The following is a 25,528-nucleotide window of genomic DNA, read 5'->3' as shown; positions in this document are numbered from 1 at the left end:
AGCAGAGCTGGGGGTTACTACTGAGTGTGTGGGGGGTACTACTGATAAGGGGAATTAGCAGAGCTGGGGGTTACTACTGAGTGTGTGGGTGTGTGTGGGGGGGGGGGGGGAAGAGGGATAGCACTGAGTGGGGAATTAGCAGAGCTGGGGGTTACTACTGAGTGGGGGGGGGGATAAGCAGAGCTGGGGGGGAGGGATACTACTGAGTGGGGGAATTAGCAGAGCTTGGGGTTACTACTGAGTGGGGGGGAGGAATTAGCAGAGCTGGGGGTTACTGAGTGGGGGGGGGGGGGGGGGAGTACTACTGAGTGGGAGAATTAGCAGAGCTGGGGGTTACTATTGAGTGGGGGGGGGAAATTAGCAGAGCTGGGGGTGCTATATGGGGGGGGGATCTGCTGAACAGGGGTACTAATGAGGGGAATATTTATGAAGCAGTGAAGGGGACATTGGGTGGATGGATTCTCTGGCTCCGTGTGATTTCTGTGTCACCGATTGATTCACCAGCAGAGAATGTTTGGTGAAAGTCACGGCTTCATAAATGGACCCCTCGGTGTATTTGTTGTTGTGGAGGGATGAGCGCTTAGAACCTCTGTCAGCTATTTATTGCTCCCCTTGGGGGAGTGGTCACCGAAGGAGGGAGGAGTTCAGTTCTCAGCACAATTAATGGGAGTTTTTAATTTTATTGTAGAAAATGTGAAGAAATTCTGATCCGTCACAATATAAAAGTCTTTCAGTGGTCAGTGATGAGCGGGGGAGGGGACTCAGACCTCATCCTTCTCCTCCTCCTCTGTAGGATGCTCTTCTGGCTCCGCCCCCGCGGTCTCTTCTTTGGCTCTCCTCAGTCTCTCAGCTGCTGTGATGGTCATGGGATGGAGAGGGAAGAAGCCGGCCAATCCTGGAATAAAGAAGAGAACATCAGAGGAAATACTTCCAGACGTGTTCAGGAGGATGATGACTGCGCTGCCTGATAGTTCCCAACACACCGGCCTCTGACTGAAGGTGTGCGGCTATGCTGGGCACAGTGACAGCTTCTACAGGACTGATCACTGCCCCCCCCAGGTGATAACCCTGCCAAGTGGAAGGAGGGGGCGGAGTCACACCCGCCCTCCAATGAACCCCTGTCGTCTCACCTGTCCTCCAATTAATCTAATGGGCCCCTGATGTCTCACCTGTCCTCCAATGAATCTATTGGGCCCCTGATGTCTCACCTGTCCTCCAATGAATCTATTGGGCCCCTGATGTCTCCCCTGTCCTCCAATGAATCTAATGGACCGCTGAGGTCTCCCCTGTCCTCTATTGAATCTCATTGACCCCTGATGCCTCATCTGTCCTTCAATTAATCTAATGGATCCCCGATGTCTCCCCTGTCCTCCAATGAATCTAATGGGCCCCTGATGTCTCCCCTGTCCTCCAATGAATCTAAAAGGACCCCTGATGTCTAACCTGTCCTCCGATAAATCGAATGGACCGCTGATGTCTCCCCTGCCCTCTATTGAATCTGATTGACCCCTGATGCCTCATCTGTCCTTCAATTAATCTAATGGATCCCCGATGTCTCCCCTGTCCTCCAATGAATCCAATGGACCCCTGATGTCTCCCCTGTCCTCCAATGAATCCAATGGACCCCTGATGTCTCCCCTGTCCGCCAATGAATCCAATGGATCCCTGATGTCTCCCCTGTCCGCCAATGAATCCAATGGATCCCTTATGTCTCCCCTGTCCGCCAATGAATCTAATGGGCCCCTGATGTCTCCCCTGTCCGCCAATGAATCCAATGGGCCCCTGATGTCTCACCTGTCCGCCAATGAATCCAACGGACCCCTGATGTCTAATCTGTACTCTAATTAATCTAATGGATCCCTAATATCTCCCCTGCCCTCTATTGAATCTAATGGACCCCTGATGTCTCCCCTCTACTCTAATTAATCTAATGGATCCCTAATATCTCCCCTGCCCTCTATTGAATCTAATGGACCCCTGATGTCTAACCTGTCCTCCAATGAATCTAATGGGCCCCTGATGTCTCCCCTGTCCTCCAATGAATCTAATGGGCCCCTGATGTCTCCCCTGTCCTCCAATGAATCTATTGGGCCCCTGATGTCTCCCCTGTCCTCCAATGAATCTAATGGGCCCCTGATGTCTCCTCCCCTGTCCTCCAATGAATCTAAAGGACCCCTGATGTCTAACCTGTCCTCCAATAAATCGAATGGACCGCTGATGTCTCCCCTGCCCTCTATTGAATCTGATTGACCCCTGATGCCTCATCTGTCCTTCAATTAATCTAATGGAAACCCCCGATGTCTCCCCTGTCCTCCAATGAATCCAATGGACCCCTGATGTCTCCCCTGTCCTCCAATGAATCCAATGGACCCCTGATGTCTCCCCTGTCCTCCAATGAATCCAATGGACCCCTGATGTCTCCCCTGTCCGCCAATGAATCCAATGAACCCCTGATGTCTCCCCTGTCCGCCAATGAATCCAATAGATCCCTGATGTCTCACCTGTCCTCCAATTAATCTAATGGGCCCCTGATGTCTCACCTGTCCTCCAATGAATCTATTGGGCCCCTGATGTCTCCCCTGTCCTCCAATGAATCTAATGGGCCCCTGATGTCTAACATGTCCTCCAATAAATCTAATGGACCGCTGAGGTCTCCCCTGTCCTCTATTGAATCTCATTGACCCCTGATGCCTCATCTGTCCTTCAATTAATCTAATGGATCCCCGATGTCTCCCCTGTCCTCCAATGAATCCAATGGACCCCTGATGTCTCCCCTGTCCTCCAATGAATCCAATGGACCCCTGATGTCTCCCCTGTCCGCCAATGAATCCAATGGATCCCTGATGTCTCCCCTGTCCGCCAATGAATCCAATGGATCCCTTATGTCTCCCCTGTCCGCCAATGAATCCAATGGGCCCCTGATGTCTCCCCTGTCCGCCAATGAATCCAATGGATCCCTGATGTCTCCCCTGTCCGCCAATGAATCCAATGGGCCCCTGATGTCTCACCTGTCCGCCAATGAATCCAACGGACCCCTGATGTCTAATCTGTACTCTAATTAATCTAATGGATCCCTAATATCTCCCCTGCCCTCTATTGAATCTAATGGACCCCTGATGTCTCCCCTCTACTCTAATTAATCTAATGGATCCCTAATATCTCCCCTGCCCTCTATTGAATCTAATGGACCCCTGATGTCTCCCCTGTCCTCCAATGAATCTAAAGGACCCCTGATGTCTAACCTGTCCTCCAATAAATCGAATGGACCGCTGATGTCTCCCCTGCCCTCTATTGAATCTGATTGACCTCTGATGCCTCATCTGTCCTTCAATTAATCTAATGGAAACCCCCGATGTCTCCCCTGTCCTCCAATGAATCCAATGGACCCCTGATGTCTCCCCTGTCCTCCAATGAATCCAATGGACCCCTGATGTCTCCCCTGTCCTCCAATGAATCCAATGGACCCCTGATGTCTCCCCTGTCCGCCAATGAATCCAATGAACCCCTGATGTCTCCCCTGTCCGCCAATGAATCCAATAGATCCCTGATGTCTCCCCTGTCCGCCAATGAATCCAATGGATCCCTGATGTCTCCCCTGTCCTTCAATGAATCCAATGGGCCCCTGATGTCTCACCTGTCCGCCAATGAATCCAACGGACCCCTGATGTCTAATCTGTACTCTAATTAATCTAATGGATCCCTAATATCTCCCCTGCCCTCTATTGAATCTAATGGACCCCTGATGTCTCCCCTCTACTCTAATTAATCTAACGGATCCCTAATATCTCCCCTGCCCTCTATTGAATCTAATGGACCCCTGATGTCTAACCTGTCCTCCAATGAATCTAATGGGCCCCTGATGCCTAACCTGTCCTCCAATTAATCCAATGGGCCCCTGATGCTTCACCTGTCCTCCAATGAATCTAATGGACCCCTGATGCCTCACCTGTCCTCCAATGAATCTATTGGACCCCTGATGTCTCACCTGTCGTGCAATGAATCTAATGGACCCCTGATGTCTCACCTGTCGTGCAATGAATCTAAATGGACCCCTGATGTCTCCCCTGTCCTCCAATGAATCTAATGGACCCCTGATGCCTCCCCTGTCCTCCAATGAATCTAATAGACCCCTGATGCCTCACCTGTCCTGCAATGAATCCAATGGACCGCTGATGTCTCCCCTGTCCTCCAATGAATCTAATGGACCCCTGATGCCTCACCTGTCCTGCAATGAATCTAAATGGACCCCTGATGTCTCCCCTGTCCTCCAATGAATCTAATGGACCCCTGATGTCTCCCCTGTCCTCCAATGAATCTAATGGACCCCTGATGTCTTCCCTGTCCTCCAATAAATCTAATGGACCCCTTATGTCTCCCCTGTCCTCCAATGAATCCAATGGGCCCCTGATGCCTCCCCTGTCCTCCAATGAATCCAATGAGCGCTTGATGCCTCACCTGTCCTCCAATTAATCCAATGGACCCCTAATGTCTCACCTGTCCTCCAATGAATCCAATGGGCCCCTGATGTCTCACCTGTCCTGCAATGAAGCTGATGGAATGCAGATAACACTTGGTTAGCTTCTTCCCCGGCCACACTGACTACAGGAAGTGACACCAGGACTTGGAAGTGACGTTTTACTTGTTGCTACTGGGACAGTAACAGGAAGTGGAGATCAATGAACAGACATTCCCTGATCTCCCTCCCCTCTAAACCAGCAGCACCAGCCATGCCAGTCCTGGGTCCACAGATGGGTGCCCAGAGCCCAGGGAATATGGTGGAAGGACATAGGAGGGGGTGGAGGTGATCTGGTGGCCGCACAGCCAATAGATTGCTTCCATATGACAGCTGGTTGGTCACATTTACACTCCCAGTGGCTGCAGTAAAAGGGTTGAACAATGACAACACCCCCTCTCCCCCAATTGCTCTCCCGTGTTGGCAACCTTTCACATGGGCTCCCCATGAAGAGTACACATGGCCAACCATAGTCTCCTGAGAAATGCAGTGCAGCAATCACTGGAGTGCATGTAGAAGGGAAGTGGCTGCAAATAGGCTGCTGGAGATCAGCAGACCTGACATACAACAAAACTTCAGCTGCAGATACCCAGAGGTTTATAGAAACGTGTGTCCCGGGGTCAGGGTGTACCTTATAGTAAAAATGCGTTTCTTGTTGTGGACTCACCCAGCAGTTTGGCGACGGGTTTGGTGACATGCGCTCCGGAGGCCATCCAGTATTTGATCCTCTCAATGTTGAGGCTCACCAGTTTCTCATTATATACGTTGGGCATCGGGTCGTAGGTCCCCAGCTTGTCGAAGTGCCGCCCGTCCCGCGCCCGCTTGTTGTAGGCGGCGACAATCCGGTAAAAGGGCCTGTTAGTGCATCCACCGAGCGCCATCCGGATGACAACATGGCCGCCATGGTAACGGCGTAACAGCTGAGATGCTGAAAGGAAAAGAAGGAATCATTGTAGATGGCGGGGACACCGACCGAGACTGAAATCAACGATACAATCTGAGCAAAGGAAATATTAGGAGTCCACCAATCAGGAGCCCCCTCACTGCGCCCCCATACTGGACACTCAGTGAACCCCGCCTCCAATTTCCTCCAATGCAAATCACAGGAAATTGCCAGAAATTTACACAACTTTTCTGTCTAGAGAAACAAATTGGAACCTTTTGGGCCGCAGTCATTGGCTGGATATTTCACCCAATCAGAGTCAGCCACCCGGGAACCTGTGTGACACCAGCCATACTCCGAGAGACACTGAGGTCCCGTTCACATCTGCGTGGCGCGGCACTTCCTGCGGGGGCAGGCCAGGCACTCCCTGCGGGGGCAGGCCAGGCACTCCCTGCGGGGGCAGGCCAGGCACTCCCTGCGGGGGCAGGCCAGGCACTCCCTGCGGGGGCAGGCGAGGAACTTCCTGCGGGGGCAGGCACGGCACTCCCTGCGGGGGCAGGCGTGCCACTTCCTGCGGGGGAAGACATGCCACTTCCTGCTGGGGCCGACACAGCAATAGTACTCCCTGTAGTCTGCCTGTTTGAATGAGGCCCTAAAGAATTTTAGTTGTGCATCGTGTGATTCCTGGAAAATAATAATAATTCGGTTATGCAAGTCAGAAATACTCACTCAGATGAACCATTGTGACATGTCCGGGGGGTCCGGGAAGAGGAAGCAGACGCTGCGGTGATCTGTCCCTGATGTCCGGGGGGTCCTGGAAGAGGAAGCAGACGCTGCGGTGATCTGTCCCTGATGTCCAGGGGGTCCTGGAAAAGGAAGCAGACGCTGCGGTGATCTGTCCCTGATGTCCGGGGGGTCCTGGAAGAGGAAGCAGACGCTGCGGTGATCTGTCCCTGATGTCCAGGGGGTCCTGGAAGAGGAAGCAGACGCTGCGGTGATCTGTCCCTGATGTCTGGGGGGTCCTGGAAGAGGAAGCAGACGCTGCGGTGATCTGTCCCTGATGTCTGGGGGGTCCTGGAAGAGGAAGCAGACGCTGCGGTGATCTGTCCCTGAACACACCACAACAATAGAAAATATGAAAAAAAGAAATACCTCTTCACTGTTTACAATCCTTATTAATGGGATTTAATTTGGTTTTGGGTTTATTACCTTTTCAACCTTGCCCATTTATCCCCCCCCCCCCCCCCCCCCCTGCCATGCTACCTCTGCTCACCTCTGCCTTCTCAGTCTTCACTCATCAGGGGGAGATCACTGCTTCACTCCATTCCACCTGCTGACACCAGGTCTGCGGGTGGGTCAGTGACACCCGGGATGCATGGCAACTTCTATGGGGTGGAAGAATGCCCCACACTCCTGCAGAAAGCCCCAACAATCAACCAGAAGGCCCCATCAACCAACCAGAAGCCTACACTCCCCCATAAGGTCCCACCATTCAACCAGAAAGTATGGCAATCCAGCAGAATGCCCAGCACTCTGCCAAAAAGGCCCAATACTCAACCAGAAGGCCCAACAATCCACCAGGAAGGCCCAACACTACGTAAGAAAGCTCAGCAATCAAACAAAAAGCCCAACATCTAACTGGAAAGTCCAACCATTCAACCAAAACACCCAATTCTCTCCCGGAAAGCTCAACCATGCAACCAAAACACCCAATGCTCCCCCAAAAAGCCCAACCATTCAACCAAAACGCCCAATGCTCCCCCAAAAAGCCCAACCATTCAACCAAACGCCCAATGCTCCCCCAAAAAGCCCAACCATTCAACCAAAACACCCAATTCTCCCCCGGAAAGCCCAACCATTCAACCAAAACACCCAATTCTCCCCCCGGAAAGCCCAACCATTCAACCAAAACGCCCAATGCTCCCCCGGAAAGCCCAACCATTCAACCAAAACACCCAATGCCCCCCCCCGGAAAGCCCAACCATTCAACCAAAACACCCAATGCTCCCCCCCCCGGAAAGCCCAACCATTCAACCAAAACGCCCAATGCTCCCCCCCCCGGAAAGCCCAACCATTCAACCAAAACACCCAATTCTCCCCCCGGAAAGCCCAACCATTCAACCAAAACACCCAATGCTCCCCCCCGGAAAGCCCAACCATTCAACCAAAACACCCAATGCTCCCCCCCGGAAAGCCCAACCATTCAACCAAAACACCCAATGCTCCCCCCCCGGAAAGCCCAACCATTCAACCAAAACACGCAATTCTCCCCCCGGAAAGCCCTACCATTCAACGAAAACGCCCAATTCTCCCCCGGAAAGCCCAGCCATTCAACCAAAACGCCCAATTCTCCCCGGGAAAGCCCAGCCATTCAACCAAAATGCCCAATTCTCCCCGGGAAAGCCCAACCATTCAACCAAAACACCCAATTCTCCCCCGGAAAGCCCAACCATTCAACCAAAACACCCAATTCTTCCCCGGAAAGCCCAACCATTCAACCAAAACACCCAATTCTCCCCCAGAAAGCCCAACCATTCAACCAAAACATCCAATTCTCCCCTGGAACACCTAACCATTCAACCAAAACGCCCAATTCTCCACCAGAAAGCCCAACCATTCAACCAAGACATCCAATTCTTGTCCGGAAAGCCCAACTATTCAACCAAAACACCCAATTCTCCCCCGGAAAGCCCAACCAATCAACCAAAACACCCAACGCTCTCACCGGAAAGCCCAAACATTCAACCAAAATGCCCAATTCTTCCCCGGAAAGTAGGGATGCACCGAAATGAAATTCTTGGCCGAAGCCGAATAATAATGAAATGCTTGGCCGAAGGCCGAATACCGAACGCGGTGTTTCGCATTTTTTCCATTTATTTTGCTGCGAACAGGGGGGCGGGGCGTGGACCTAGTGTGAAGGAGCCGCAGTCAGGAGCAGGGGGCGGGACGCGCGCGTGACGTCACACCCCCTACTCGCGGCCGGACAGGACACCGGTGGCATGTGAGAAGGGAGCCGCGAGCCGCAATGAGGAAGGTGAGCGGTCAGGGCGGAAGCTACAGAGGATCATTACATACATTATAGCAGAGGGTTACTGCAGAGGACATTTACATAGATCATAATAAAGTACCACAGCAGATCACTACAGAGGATCACTACAGAGATAATAGCAGAGGATTATTACAGAGATCATAGCAGAAGGTCACTGCAGAGGATCATAGCAGAGGACAATTACATAGATCATAATAGAGGACCATAGCAGATCACTACAGAGGATCATTACAGAGATCATAGAAGAGGATCACTACATAGGATCATTTCAGAGATCATAGCAGAGGATCATTTCAGAGATCATAGCAGAGGATCATTTCAGAGATCATAGCAGAGGATCATTACAGAGATCATAGCAGAGGATCATTACAGAACAGGGGGGCGGGGCGTGGACCTAGTGTGAAGGAGCCGCAGTCAGGAGCAGGGGGCGGGACGCGCGCGTGACGTCACACCCCCTACTCGCGGCCGGACAGGACACCGGCGGCGTGTGAGAAGGGAGCCGCAATGAGGAAGGTGAGCGGTCAGGGCGGAAGCTGACATTGTTTGGCTCAAAATTATTCGGCCTTTTGACTTATTCGGCCGAACACCGAAAGTGCTATTTTCTCTATTTTCAGCCGAATAATGTTCGGCCGCCGAATATTCGGTGCATCCCTACCGGAAAGCCCAACCATTCAACCAAAACACCCAATTCTCCCCCGGAAAGCCCAACCATTCAACCAAAACACCCAATTCTCCCCCAGAAAACCAAACCATTCAACCAAAATACCCAACGCTCTCACTGGAAAGCCCAACCATTCAACCAAAACACCCAATTCTCCACCAGAAACCCCAACCATTCAACCAAGACATCCAATTCTTGTCCGGAAAGCCCAGCCATTCAACCAAAACACCCAATTCTCCCCCAGAAAGCCCAACCATTCAACCAAAACGCCCAATTCTCCCCCGAAAAGCCCAACCATTCAACCAAAACGCCCAATTCTCCCCTGGAAAACCGAACCATTCAACCAAAACACCCAACGCTCTCACTGGAAAGCCCAACCATTCAACCAAAACACCCAATTCTCCCCCGGAAAGCCCAACCATTCAACCAAAACACCCAATTCTCCCCCAGAAAACCAAACCATTCAACCAAAATACCCAACGCTCTCACTGGAAAGCCCAACCATTCAACCAAAACACCCAATTCTCCACCAGAAAGCCCAACCATTCAACCAAAACGCCCAATTCTCCCCCGGAAAGCCCAACCATTCAACCAAAACACCCAATTCTCCCCCAGAAAACCAAACCATTCAACCAAAATACCCAACGCTCTCACTGGAAAGCCCAACCATTCAACCAAAACACCCAATTCTCCACCAGAAAGCCCAACCATTCAACCAAAACGCCCAATTCTCCCCCGGAAAGCCCAACCATTCAACCAAAACGCCCAATTCTCCCCCGGAAAGCCCAACCATTCAACCAAAACGCCCAATTCTCCCCCGAAAAGCCCAACCATTCAACCAAAAAACCCAATTCTCCCCCAGAAAACCGAACCATTCAACCAAAACACCCAACGCTCTCACTGGAAAGCCCAACCATTCAACCAAAACACCCAATTCTCCCCCGGAAAGCCCAACCATTCAACCAAAACACCCAATTCTCCCCCAGAAAACCGAACCATTCAACCAAAACACCCAACGCTCTCACTGGAAAGCCCAACCATTCAACCAAAACACCCAATGCTCCCCCGGCAAGCCCAACCATTCAACCAAAACACGCAATTCTCCCCCCGGAGAGCCCAACCATTCAACCAAAATGCCCAATTCTCCCCCGGAAAGCCCAACTGTTCAACCAAAACACCCAACGCTCTCACCGGAAAGCCCAACCATTCAACCAAAACACCCAATGCTCCCCCGAAAAGCCCAACCAATCAACCAAAACACCCAATTCTCCCCCGGAAAGCCCAACCATTCAACCAAAACGCCCAATTCTCCCCCGGAAAGCCCAACCATTCAACCAAAACACCCAATTCTTTTACATAGTTAGTGAGGTTGAAAAAAGACATCAGTCCATCCAGTTCAACCTATGATGTGTGTGTGTGTGTGTTTGCTTTTAACCGTACATTGTATACCCCTGTATGTTGTGGTCCCTAAGGTGTCCATCTAATAGTTTTTTGAAACTATCAATGCTCCCTGCTGATACGACTGCTTGTGGAAGAGAATTCCACATCCTTACCGCTCTTACAGTGAAGAACCCCTTACGCACTTTAAGGTTAAACCACCTTTCCTCAAGTTTTAGTTAGTGGCCACGTGTCTTATAGTATTTCCTTTCTCTGAATAGTTTGTTCCTTATGCTCGGGTCGCCAGTACAGTATTTGTACATTGATATCATATCCCCCCTCAATCGTCTCTTCTCCAGAGAGAATAGGTTCACTGCTTGTAGTCTTTCCTCATAGCTGATGTCCTCCATTCCCCTAATTATTTTTGTTGCCCTTCTCTGGACTTTCTCCAGTTCCAGCACATCCTTCCTGAGGACCGGTGCCCAGAACTGGACAGCATACTCCAGATGTGGCCGGACCAGAGTCTTGTAGAGAGGGAGAATAATCTCTTTATTTCTGGAGTGAATCCCCTTTTTTATACATCCCAGTATTCTGTTGGCTTTGCTTGCGGCGGCTTGGCATTGCATGCCACTGCCAAGCCTGTTGTCTACCAGTACCCCCAGGTCCTTTTCCATCCTAGACTCACCCAGAGGTTCCCCCCTAGTAAGTAGCTTGCTTTCTGGTTTCTGGCCCCCAAGTGCATTACTTTACATTTTTCAACATTAAATCTCATCTGCCATGTAGTTGCCCACCCCGTTATTTTGTTCAGGTCTGCTTGCAAGATTTCCACATCCTGCATAGAAGATATTGGCATGCCTAATTTAGTATCATCTGCAAATACTGAGATTGTACTAGATATCCCCTCCTCTAGATCATTTATGAATAAATTAAACAGGATTGGTCCCAGGACAGAACCCTGGGGGACCCCACTTTCCACACCCGCCCACTCAGAGTACTCCCCATTAATCACCACCCTCTGGACTCTCCCCTGGAGCCAGTTCTCTATCCAGGTACTCACCTTATGGTCCATACCTACCTTCCTTAGTTTGTATAGTAAGCGTTTGTGGGGAACGGTGTCAAAGGCCTTTGCAAAGTCCAGATACACCACATCCACAGGCTTTCCTTTATCCAGATACACCCCATCCACAGGCCTTCCTTTATCCAGATACACCCCATCCACAGGCCTTCCTTTATCCAGATACACCACATCCACAGACCTTCCTTTATCCAGATACACCACATCCACAGACCTTCCTTTATCCTGATACACCACATCCACAGGCTTTCCTTTATCTAAGTGGCAGCTCACTTCATCGTAGAAGGTTAATAGATTGGTTTGGCACGAACGATTTTTCATGAATCCATGCTGATTACTACTTATAATACCGTTTTCATTACTAAAGTCTTGTATGTGGTCCCTTATCATCCCCTCCAAAATTTTGCAGACTACTGATGTTAGGCTGACCGGCCTATAGTTACCCGGGATATATCTCGGCCCCTTTTTAAATATTGGTACCACGTTGGCTTTTTTCTAATCAGCTGGCACCATACCCGTCTGTAGACTATCCTTAAAGATCAAGAATAATGGTCTGGCAATCACCTGGCTGAGCTCTTTAAGAACCCTCGGGTGCAAGCCATCCGGTCCCGGGGATTTATTTATGTTAAGTTTCTCTAGTTTAGCTCCAAGTCTATCCTCTGTTAGCCATGGCGGCACTTCCTGAGGTGTATTATTTAGTTCGGCCTTACAAGCTGGGTTCGTGTAGCCCCCCGATTCCTTTGTGAAGACTGAAGAAAAGAAATTATTTAACACTTCCGCCTTTTCTCTGTCCTCTGTGGCCATTTTTCCTTTATCATCTTTTATGGGGCCAATGTGTTCTGGCCTCGCTTTCCTACTGTTTATATACTTAAAGAACTTCTTGGGGTTCTTTTTACTCTCTTCCGCTATATGTCTCTCGTGTTCTATTTTAGCCGTCCTGATTTCATCTTTACATTTCTTATTACATTCTTTGTAATGCTTAAATGCTGCTAATGACCCCTCAGTCTTGTATTTTTTGAAGGCCTTTTCTTTAGCTCTAATATACATTTTTATGTTGGAGTTTAGCCACCCAGGGTTTAGTTTTGCTCTTTTAAATTTATTTCCCTTTGGAATGCACTGGCCAATCCCCTTGTTAAGTATGCTCTTGAAGCACTCCCATTTTTCCTCCGTGTTCTTTGTTCCCAGGGTTCTATCCCATTTGATATTTTCTAGCAGAGAGCGCAGTTTTGGGAAATTGGCTCTTTTGAAATTCAGTGTTCTTATATTACCCTTGTGCTTCCTATTACTATGATTAATACTGAAACTTATTGACCTATGGTCACTGTTCCCTAAGTTGTCCCGTATTTCTATATCCGTGATCAGGTCTGTATTGTTGGTAATCAGTAGGTCAAGCACCGCATTGTTTCTTGTCGGTGCATTCACCATCTGACCCATGAAATTGTCCTGCAAAACATTTAGGAACTGCCGAGCCTTGGCTGAATGCGCGGTTCCTTCTGCCCAGTCTATATCAGGATAATTAAAGTCCCCCATTATAATGACATTTCCCATCCTTGCTGCCAATCCTATCTGTAACATGAGGTCCGCCTCCCCCTCCTCCCTCAGGTTGGGGGGCCTATAGCATACGCCCAATATTACCTTCCCCACCGTGCCATCCCTTTGAAGTTCTACCCATAGGGATTCTGCCTCGTCCATAGCTCCATTATTAATATCATCCCTCATATTTACCTGTATACTGTTCTTAATATACAGACATACCCCTCCCCCATTTTTACCTTCTCTATCTCTGCGATAAAGGGAATACCCCTGAATGGTTGCCATCCAATCATGAGAGCTGTCAAACCAAGTCTCAGTTATCCCCACAAAATCTAAGTCCTCCTCAAACATCAGCAGCTCCAGCTCTCCCATCTTGTTGGCCAGGCTTCTGGCATTGGTATACAAACCTCTTAATTTTGATCGGTTACATTTATACTCATTTGATGTTTTTAGGCTGCTCTCTTGATTTTTCCCCGTACCCACCCTGGGTATAGGAGCTCCGAACACCCTACCGCTAATGCCCCCATTTCTGCCCTCTGAAACTTGCTTTCCACTGGCTAATTCTACATCTGTACCCTCCCCCCCATTCCCTAGTTTAACAGCCCCTCTAACTTTTTGGCCATCCTCTCACCCAGTACGGCTGCACCCACCCCATTTAGGTGCAATCCGTCCCTACAAAAGAGCCGGTGACCGACTGAGAAGTCGGCCTAGTTCTCCAGGAACCCAAAACCCTCCTTACTACACCAGCTCCTCAGCCACTTGTTAACTTCCCTAATCTCCCGCTGCCTCTCTGGTGTGGCTCGAGGTACAGGTAGTATTCTCCTCCGGAAAGCCCAACCATTCAACCAAAACACCCAATTCTCCACCAGAAAGCCCAACCATTCAACCAAGACATCCAATTCTTGTCCGGAAAGCCCAGCCATTCAACCAAAACACCCAATTCTCCCCGGAAAGCCCAACCATTCAACCAAAACACCCAATTCTCCCCCGGAACACCCAACCATTCAACCAAAACACCCAATTCTCCCCCAGAAAACCGAACCATTCAACCAAAACAACCAACGCTCTCACTGGAAAGCCCAACCATTCAACCAAAACACCCAAATCTCCCCCGGAACACCCAACCATTCAACCAAAACACCCAATTCTCCTCCGGAAAGCCCAACTGTTCAACCAAAACACACAATTCTCCCCGAGAAAACCGAATCTTTCAACCAAAACACCCAACGCTCTCACTGGAAAGCCCAACCATTCAACCAAAACACCCAAATCTCCCCCGGAAAGCCCAACCATTCAACCAAAACACCGAATTCTCAACCAGAAAACCGAACCATTCAACCAAAACACACAACGCTCTCACTGGAAAGCCCAACCATTCAACCAAAACACCCAAATCTCCCCCGGAACACCCAACCATTCAAAACACCCAATTCTCCTCCGGAAAGCCCAACCAAAACACCCAACGCTCTCACCGGAAAGCAAAATCATTCAACCAAAACACCCAATGCTCCCCAGGAAAGCCCAACCAATACACCCAATTCTCCCCCCTGAAAGCCCAACCATTCAACCAAAACACCCAATTCTCCCCCGAAAAGCCCAACCTTTCAACCAAAACACCCAATTCTTCCCCGGAAAGCCCAACCATTACACCAAAACACCCAATGCTCCCCCGGAAAGCCCAACTGTTCAACCGAAACACACAACGCTCTCACCGGAAAGCCCAACCATTCAACCAAAACACCCAATGCTCCCCCGGAAAGCCCAACCATTCAACCAAAACACCCAATTCTCCCCCGGAAAGCCCAACTGTTCAACCAAAACACCCAACGCTCTCACTGGAAAGCCCAACCATTCAACCAAAACACCCAATTCTCCCCCGGAAAGCCCAACCATTCAACCAAAACACCCAATTCTCCCCCAGAAAACCGAACCATTCAACCAAAACACCCAAATCTCCCCCGGAACACCCAACCATTCAACCAAAACACATAATTCTCCTCCGGAAAGCCCAACTGTTCAACCAAAACACCCAACGCTCTCACCGGAAAGCCCAACCATTCAACCAAAACACCCAACGCTCTCACCGGAAAGCCCAACCATTCAACCAAAACACCCAATGCTCCCCCGGAAAGCCCAACCAATCAACCAAAACACCCAATTCTCCCCCCTGAAAGCCCAACCATTCAACCAAAACACCCAATTCTCCCCCGGAAAGCCCAACCATTCAACCAAAACACCCAATTCTCCCCGAAAAGCCCAACCATTCAACCAAAACACCCAATTCTCCCCGAAAAGCCCAACCATTCAACCAAAACACCCAATTCTCCCCGAAAAGCCCAACCATTCAACCAAAACACCCAATTCTCCCCCAGAAAACCGAACCATTCAACCAAAACACCCAAATCTCCCCCAGAACACCCAACCATTCAACCAAAACACCCAAATCTCCCCCGGAAAGCCCAACCATTCAACCAAAACACCCAATTCTCCTCCGGAAAGCCCAACTGTTCAACCAAAACGCCCAATTCTCCCCCGGAAAGCCCAACCATTCAACCAAAACACCCAATTCTCCCCCGGAAAGCCCAACTGTTCAACCAAAACACCCAACGATCTCACCAGAAAGCCCAACCATTCAACCAAAACACCCAATGCTCCCCCGGAAAGCCCAACCAATCAACCAAAACACCCAATTCTCCCCCGGAAAGCCCAACCATTCAACCAAAACGCCCAATTCTCCCCCGGAAAGCCCAACCATTCAACCAAAACACCCAATTCTCCCCCGGAAAGCCCAACCATTCAACCAAAACACCCAATTCTCCCCCAGAAAACCGAACCATTCAACCAAAACACCCAACCCTCTCACTGGAAAGCCCAACCATTCAACCAAAACACAAAATTCTCCCCCGGAAAGCCCAACCATTCAACCAAAACACCCAATTCTCCCCCAGAAAACCGAACCATTCAACCAAAACACCCAACGCTCTCACTGGAAAGCCCAACCATTCAACCAAAACACCCAATTCTCCCCCAGAAAGCCCAACCATTCAACCAAAACACCCAACGCTCTCACCGGAAAGCCCAACCATTCAACCAAAACACCCAATTCTCCCCCGGAAAGCCCAACCATTCAACCAAAACACCCAATTCTCCCCCGGAAAGCTCAACCATTCAACCAAAACACCCAATTCTCCCCCAGAAAGCCCAACCATTCAACCAAAACACCCAATTCTCCCCCAGAAAGCCCAACCATTCAACCAAAACACCCAATTCTCCCCCCGGAAAGCCCAACCATTCAACGAAAACACCCAATTCTCCCCCAGAAAACCGAACCATTCAACCAAAACACCCAACGCTCTCATCGGAAAGCCCAACCATTCAACCAAAACACCCAATTCTCCCCCAGAAAGCCCAACCATTCAACCAAAACACCCAATTCTCCCCCAGAAAGCCCAACCATTCAACCAAAACACCCAATTCTCCCCCGGAAAGCCCAACCATTCAACCAAAACACCCAATTCTCCCCCCGGAAAGCTCAACCATTCAACCAAAACACCCAATTCTCCCCCAGAAAGCCCAACCATTCAACCAAAACATCCAATTCTCCCCCAGAAAGCCCAACCATTCAACCAAAACACCCAATTCTCCCCCGGAAAGCCCAACCATTCAACCAAAACACCCAATTCTCCCCCGGAAAGCCCAACCATTCAACCAAAACACCCAATTCTCCCCCAGAAAGCCCAACCATTCAACCAAAACACCCAATTCTCCCCCGGAAAGCCCAACCATTCAACCAAAACACCCAATTCTCCCCCGGAAAGCCCAACCATTCAACCAAAACACCCAATTCTCCCCCAGAAAGCCCAACCATTCAACCAAAACACCCAATTCTCCCCCGGAAAGCCCAACCATTCAACCAAAACACCCAATTCTCCCCCGAAAAGCCCAACCATTCAACCAAAACACGCAATTCTCCCCCCGGAAAGCCCAACCATTCAACCAAAACACCCAATTCTCCCTCAGAAAGCCCAACCATTCAACCAAAACACCCAATTCTGCCCCGAAAAGCCCAAATATTCAACCAAAACACCCAATTCTGCCCCGAAAAGCCCAAATATTCAACCAAAACACCCAATTCTCCCCCGGAAAGCCCAACCATTCAACCAAAACACCCAATTCTCCCCCAGAAAGCCCAAGCATTCAACCAAAACACCCAATTCTCCCCCGGAAAGCCCAACCATTCAACCAAAACACCCAATTCTCCCCCCGGAAAGGCCAACCATTCAACCAAAACACCCAATTCTCCCCCGGAAAGCCCAACCATTCAACCAAAACACCCAATTCTGCCCCGAAAAGCCCAACCATTCAACCAAAACACCCAATTCTCCCCCCAGAAAAGCCCAACCATTCAACCAAAACAACCAATTCTCCCCCGGAAAGCCCAACCATTGAACCAAAACACCCAATTCTCCCCCGGAAAGCCCAACCATTGAACCAAAACACCCAATTCTCCCCCGGAAAGCCCAACCATTGAACCAAAACACCCAATTCTCCCCCGGAAAGCCCAACCATTCAACCAAAACACCCAATTCTCCCCCGGAAAGCCCAACCATTCAACCAAAACACCCAATTCTCCCCCAGAAAGCCCAACCATTCAACCAAAACACCCAATTCTCCCCCGGAAAGCCCAACCATTCAACCAAAACACCCAATTCTCCCCCGAAAAGCCCAACCATTCAACCAAAACACGCAATTCTCCCCCCGGAAAGCCCAACCATTCAACCAAAACACCCAATTCTCCCCCAGAAAGCCCAACCATTCAACCAAAACACCCAATTCTGCCCCGAAAAGCCCAAATATTCAACCAAAACACCCAATTCTGCCCCGAAAAGCCCAAATATTCAACCAAAACACCCAATTCTCCCCCGGAAAGCCCAACCATTCAACCAAAACACCCAATTCTCCCCCAGAAAGCCCAAGCATTCAACCAAAACACCCAATTCTCCCCCGGAAAGCCCAACCATTCAACCAAAACACCCAATTCTCCCCCCGGAAAGGCCAACCATTCAACCAAAACACCCAATTCTCCCCCGGAAAGCCCAACGATTCAACCAAAACACCCAATTCTGCCCCGAAAAGCCCAACCATTCAACCAAAACACCCAATTCTCCCCCCAGAAAAGCCCAACCATTCAACCAAAACACCCAATTCTCCCCCGGAAAGCCCAACCATTGAACCAAAACACCCAATTCTCCCCCGGAAAGCCCAACCATTGAACCAAAACACCCAATTCTCCCCCGGAAAGCCCAACCATTCAACCAAAACACCCAATTCTCCCCCGGAAAGCCCAACCATTCAACCAAAACACCCAATTCTCCCCCCGGAAAGCTCAACCATTCAACCAAAACACCCAATTCTCCCCCAGAAAGCCCAACCATTCAACCAAAACACCCAATTCTGCCCCGAAAAGCCCAAATATTCAACCAAAACACCCAATTCTGCCCCGAAAAGCCCAAATATTCAACCAAAACACCCAATTCTCCCCGGAAAGCCCAACCATTCAACCAAAACACCCAATTCTCCCCCGGAAAGCCCAACCATTCAACCAAAACACCCAATTCTCCCCCAGAAAGCCCAAGCATTCAACCAAAACACCCAATTCTCCCCCGGAAAGCCCAACCATTCAACCAAAACACCCAATTGTCCCCCGGAAAGCCCAACCATTCAACCAAAACACCCAATTGTCCCCCGGAAAGCCCAACCATTCAACCAAAACACCCAATTCTGCCCCGAAAAGCCCAACCATTCAACCAAAACACCCAATTCTCCCCCGGAAAGCTCAACCATTCAACCAAAACACCCAATTGTCCCCCGAAAAGCCCAACCATTCAACCAAAACACCCAATTCTCCCCCGGAAAGCTCAACCATTCAACCAAAACACCCAATTGTCCCCCGGAAAGCCCAACCATTCAACCAAAACACCCAATTGTCCCCCGGAAAGCCCAACCATTCAACCAAAACACCCAATTGTCCCCCGGAAAGCCCAACCATTCAACCAAAACACCCAATTGTCCCCCGGAAAGCCCAACCATTCAACCAAAACACCCAATTGTCCCCCGGAAAGCCCAACCATTCAACCAAAACACCCAATTGTCCCCCGGAAAGCCCAACCATTCAACCAAAACACCCAATTGTCCCCCGGAAAGCCCAACCATTCAACCAAAACACCCAATTCTTCTCCGGAAAGCCCAACCATTCAACCAAAACACCCAATTGTCCCCCGGAAAGCCCAACCATTCAACCAAAACACCCAATTGTCCCCCGGAAAGCCCAACCATTCAACCAAAACACCCAATTGTCCCCCGGAAAGCCCAACCATTCAACCAAAACACCCAAATCAACCAAAACACCCAATTCTGCCCAGAAAAGCCCAACCATTCAACCAAAACACCCAATTCTCCCCCGAAAAGCCCAACCATTCAACCAAAACACCCAATTCTCCCCCGGAAAGCCCAACCATTCAACCAAAACACCCAATTCTTCTCCGGAAAGCTCAACCATTCAACCAAAACACCCAATTCTGCCCCGGAAAGCCCAACTATTCAACCAAAACACCCAATTCTCCCCCGGAAAGCCCAACCATTCAACCAAAACACCCAATTCTTCTCCGGAAAGCCCAACCATTCAACCAAAACACCCAATTCTCCCCCGGAAAGCCCAACCATTCAACCAAAACACCCAATTCTCCCCCGGAAAGCTCAACCATTCAACCAAAACACCCAATTCTCCCCCGAAAAGCCCAACCATTCAACCAAAACACCCAATTCTTCTCCGGAAAGCCCAACCATTCAACCAAAACACCCAATTCTCCCCCGGAAAGCCCAACCATTCAACCAAAACACCCAATTCTCCCCCGGAAAGCTCAACCATTCAACCAAAACACCCAATTCTCCCCCGAAAAGCCCAACCATTCAACCAAAACACCCAATTCTTCTCCGGAAAGCCCAACCATTCAACCAAAACACCCAATTCTCCCCCGGAAAGCCCAACCATTGAACCAAAACACCCAATTCTCCCCCGGAAAGCCCAACCATTCAACCAAAACACCCAATTCTCCCCCGGAAAGCCCAACCATTCAACCAAAACACCCAATTCTCCCCCCGGAAAGCTCAACCATTCAACCAAAACACCCAATTCTCCCCCAGAAAGCCCAACCATTCAACCAAAACACCCAATTCTGCCCCGAAAAGCCCAAATATTCAACCAAAACACCCAATTCTGCCCCGAAAAGCCCAAATATTCAACCAAAACACCCAATTCTCCCCGGAAAGCCCAACCATTCAACCAAAACACCCAATTCTCCCCCGGAAAGCCCATCCATTCAACCAAAACACCCAATTCTCCCCCAGAAAGCCCAAGCATTCAACCAAAACACCCAATTCTCCCCCGGAAAGCCCAACCATTCAACCAAAACACCCAATTCTCCCCCGGAAAGCTCAACCATTCAACCAAAACACCCAATTGTCCCCCGAAAAGCCCAACCATTCAACCAAAACACCCAATTCTCCCCCGGAAAGCTCAACCATTCAACCAAAACACCCAATTGTCCCCCGGAAAGCCCAACCATTCAACCAAAACACCCAATTGTCCCCCGGAAAGCCCAACCATTCAACCAAAACACCCAATTGTCCCCCGGAAAGCCCAACCATTCAACCAAAACACCCAATTGTCCCCCGGAAAGCCCAACCATTCAACCAAAACACCCAATTGTCCCCCGGAAAGCCCAACCATTCAACCAAAACACCCAATTGTCCCCCGGAAAGCCCAACCATTCAACCAAAACACCCAATTGTCCCCCGGAAAGCCCAACCATTCAACCAAAACACCCAATTCTTCTCCGGAAAGCCCAACCATTCAACCAAAACACCCAATTCAACCAAAACACCCAATTCTCCCCCGGAAAGCCCAACCATTCAACCAAAACACCCAATTGTCCCCCGGAAAGCCCAACCATTCAACCAAAACACCCAATTGTCCCCCGGAAAGCCCAACCATTCAACCAAAACACCCAAATCAACCAAAACACCCAATTCTGCCCCGAAAAGCCCAACCATTCAACCAAAACACCCAATTCTCCCCCGAAAAGCCCAACCATTCAACCAAAACACCCAATTCTCCCCCGGAAAGCCCAACCATTCAACCAAAACACCCAATTCTTCTCCGGAAAGCTCAACCATTCAACCAAAACACCCAATTCTGCCCCGGAAAGCCCAACTATTCAACCAAAACACCCAATTCTCCCCCGGAAAGCCCAACCATTCAACCAAAACACCCAATTCTTCTCCGGAAAGCCCAACCATTCAACCAAAACACCCAATTCTCCCCCGGAAAGCCCAACCATTCAACCAAAACACCCAATTCTCCCCCGGAAAGCTCAACCATTCAACCAAAACACCCAATTCTCCCCCGAAAAGCCCAACCATTCAACCAAAACAACCCAATTCTTCTCCGGAAAGCCCAACCATTCAACCAAAACACCCAATTCTCCCCCGGAAAGCCCAACCATTCAACCAAAACACCCAATTCTCCCCCGGAAAGCCCAACCATTCAACCAAAACACCCAATTCTCCCCCGGAAAGCTCAACCATTCAACCAAAACACCCAATTCTCCCCCGAAAAGCCCAACCATTCAACCAAAACACCCAATTCTTCTCCGGAAAGCCCAACCATTCAACCAAAACACCCAATTCTCCCCCGGAAAGCCCAACCATTCAACCAAAACACCCAATTCTCCCCCGGAAAGCCCAACCATTCAACCAAAACACCCAATTCTCCCCCCGGAAAGCTCAACCATTCAACCAAAACACCCAATTCTCCCCCAGAAAGCCCAACCATTCAACCAAAACACCCAATTCTGCCCCGAAAAGCCCAAATATTCAACCAAAACACCCAATTCTGCCCCGAAAAGCCCAAATATTCAACCAAAACACCCAATTCTCCCCGGAAAGCCCAACCATTCAACCAAAACACCCAATTCTCCCCCGGAAAGCCCATCCATTCAACCAAAACACCCAATTCTCCCCCAGAAAGCCCAAGCATTCAACCAAAACACCCAATTCTCCCCCGGAAAGCCCAACCATTCAACCAAAACACCCAATTGTCCCCCGGAAAGCCCAACCATTCAACCAAAACACCCAATTGTCCCCCGGAAAGCCCAACCATTCAACCAAAACACCCAATTCTGCCCCGAAAAGCCCAACCATTCAACCAAAACACCCAATTCTCCCCCGGAAAGCTCAACCATTCAACCAAAACACCCAATTGTCCCCCGAAAAGCCCAACCATTCAACCAAAACACCCAATTGTCCCCCGGAAAGCCCAACCATTCAACCAAAACACCCAATTCTTCTCCGGAAAGCCCAACCATTCAACCAAAACACCCAATTCAACCAAAACACCCAATTGTCCCCCGGAAAGCCCAACCATTCAACCAAAACACCCAATTGTCCCCCGGAAAGCCCAACCATTCAACCAAAACACCCAATTGTCCCCCGGAAAGCCCAACCATTCAACCAAAACACCCAATTCTCCCCCGGAAAGCCCAACCATTCAACCAAAACACCCAATTCTTCTCCGGAAAGCTCAACCATTCAACCAAAACACCCAATTCTGCCCCGGAAAGCCCAACTATTCAACCAAAACACCCAATTCTCCCCCGGAAAGCCCAACCATTCAACCAAAACACCCAATTCTCCCCCGGAAAGCCCAACCATTCAACCAAAACACCCAATTCTCCCCCGGAAAGCCCAACCATTCAACCAAAACACCCAATTCTCCCCCGGAAAGCCCAACCATTCAACCAAAACACCCAATTCTCCCCCGAAAAGCCCAACCATTCAACCAAAACACCCAATTCTCCCCCGGAAAGCCCAACCATTCAACCAAAACACCCAATTCTCCCCCGGAAAGCCCAACCATTCAACCAAAACACCCAATTCTCCCCCGGAAAGCCCAACCATTCAACCAAAACACCCAATTCTCCCCCGGAAAGCCCAACCATTCAACCAAAACACCCAATTCTCCCCCGAAAAGCCCAACCATTCAACCAAAACACCCAATTCTCCCCCGAAAAGCCCAACCATTCAACCAAAACACCCAATTCTCCCCCGGAAAGCCCAACCATTCAACCAAAACACCCAATTCTCCCCCGGAAAGCCCAACCATTCAACCAAAACACCCAATTCTACCCCGGAAAGCCCAACCATTCAACCAAAACACCCAATTCTTCTCCGGAAAGCCCAACTATTCAACCAAAACACCCAATTCTCCCCCGGAAAGCCCAACCATTCAACCAAAACACCCAATTCTCCCCCGGAAAGCCCAACCATTCAACCAAAACACCCAATTCTACCCCGGAAAGCCCAACCATTCAACCAAAACACCCAATTCTCCCCCAGAAAGCCCAAGCATTCAACCAAAACACCCAATTCTCCCCCGGAAAGCCCAACCATTCAACCAAAACACCCAATTCTCCCCCGAAAAGCCCAACCATTCAACCAAAACACCCAATTCTTCTCCGGAAAGCCCAACCATTCAACCAAAACACCCAATTCTTCTCCGGAAAGCCCAACCATTCAACCAAAACACCCAATTCTACCCCGGAAAGCCCAACCATTCAACCAAAACACCCAATTCTTCTCCGGAAAGCCCAACTATTCAACCAAAACACCCAATTCTCCCCCGGAAAGCCCAACCATTCAACCAAAACACCCAATTCTCCCCCGGAAAGCCCAACCATTCAACCAAAACACCCAATTCTACCCCGGAAAGCCCAACCATTCAACCAAAACACCCAATTCTTCTCCGGAAAGCCCAACTATTCAACCAAAACACCCAATTCTGCCCCGGAAAGCCCAACTATTCAACCAAAACACCCAATTCTCCCCCGGAAAGCCCAACCATTCAACCAAAACACCCAATTCTCCCCCCGGAAAGCTCAACCATTCAACCAAAACACCCAATTCTCCCCCAGAAAGCCCAACCATTCAACCAAAACACCCAATTCTGCCCCGAAAAGCCCAAATATTCAACCAAAACACCCAATTCTGCCCCGAAAAGCCCAAATATTCAACCAAAACACCCAATTCTCCCCGGAAAGCCCAACCATTCAACCAAAACACCCAATTCTCCCCCGGAAAGCCCATCCATTCAACCAAAACACCCAATTCTCCCCCAGAAAGCCCAAGCATTCAACCAAAACACCCAATTCTCCCCCGGAAAGCCCAACCATTCAACCAAAACACCCAATTGTCCCCCGGAAAGCCCAACCATTCAACCAAAACACCCAATTGTCCCCCGGAAAGCCCAACCATTCAACCAAAACACCCAATTCTGCCCCGAAAAGCCCAACCATTCAACCAAAACACCCAATTCTCCCCCGGAAAGCTCAACCATTCAACCAAAACACCCAATTGTCCCCCAAAAAGCCCAACCATTCAACCAAAACACCCAATTGTCCCCCGGAAAGCTCAACCATTCAACCAAAACACCCAATTGTCCCCCGGAAAGCCCAACCATTCAACCAAAACACCCAATTGTCCCCCGGAAAGCCCAACCATTCAACCAAAACACCCAATTGTCCCCCGGAAAGCCCAACCATTCAACCAAAACACCCAATTGTCCCCCGGAAAGCCCAACCATTCAACCAAAACACCCAATTCTCCCCCGGAAAGCCCAACCATTCAACCAAAACACCCAATTGTCCCCCGGAAAGCCCAACCATTCAACCAAAACACCCAATTCTCCCCCGGAAAGCCCAACCATTCAACCAAAACACCCAATTCTCCCCCGGAAAGCCCAACCATTCAACCAAAACACCCAATTGTCCCCCGGAAAGCCCAACCATTCAACCAAAACACCCAATTCTCCCCCGGAAAGCCCAACCATTCAACCAAAACACCCAATTCTCCCCCAGAAAGCCCAACCATTCAACCAAAACACCCAATTCTTCTCCGGAAAGCCCAACCATTCAACCAAAACACCCAATTCTCCCCCGGAAAGCCCAACCATTCAACCAAAACACCCAATTCTTCCCCGGAAAGCCCAGGAAATCAGAAATCCCTCCACAATGAGGGGATTCCGGGCTGTCACCAGAATTAGTGTCCCCATGGGATGACTTCCCTTCTATTCCTGGTCTGGAGACAACACAATCTGTGTGACTTTGGCTTCCTGTTGTGTCTCTGGGACAGGAAGTGAAGGTAAATCTCTTCAATGGGACACCTGACAGAGGGATGACACCCACCCCGCACAATGACGAGTCTTCCCTTAGTTGTAGATCATACGATGAGATCGTACGATGAATGGACATCCCGGGGTCACCTCAGGTACTTACCCCTCCTATGATCTGCCCTTCACCGCTTTCACATTACACGGCGCCTAC

At 49.8% G+C, this 25,528-nt stretch overlaps 1 protein-coding gene across 1 annotated transcript; it reads right to left on the bottom strand.

Annotated features, from left to right (window-relative positions):
* Positions 1–761: 761 nt before the first annotated feature.
* On the bottom strand, positions 762–25,507 carry MRPS16 (mitochondrial ribosomal protein S16; the record flags this gene model as incomplete). Its single annotated transcript, XM_082274037.1, has 4 exons — positions 25,481–25,507; positions 6,126–6,262; positions 5,181–5,441; positions 762–895 (listed from the first exon to the last, which is right to left on the bottom strand). The coding sequence occupies exons 2-4, from the start codon at positions 6,136–6,138 to the stop codon at positions 762–764; spliced, it is 408 nt and encodes a 135-aa protein (XP_082130163.1). The 5' UTR covers positions 6,139–6,262; positions 25,481–25,507.
* Positions 25,508–25,528: the final 21 nt, after the last annotated feature.

The sequence above is a fragment of the Pelophylax lessonae genome, assembly GCF_965119305.1.
Source record: "Pelophylax lessonae genome assembly, chromosome: 12".
NCBI classification, from domain to species: Eukaryota; Metazoa; Chordata; class Amphibia; order Anura; family Ranidae; genus Pelophylax; species Pelophylax lessonae.
This window is presented reverse-complemented; position numbering and strand designations above follow the sequence as displayed.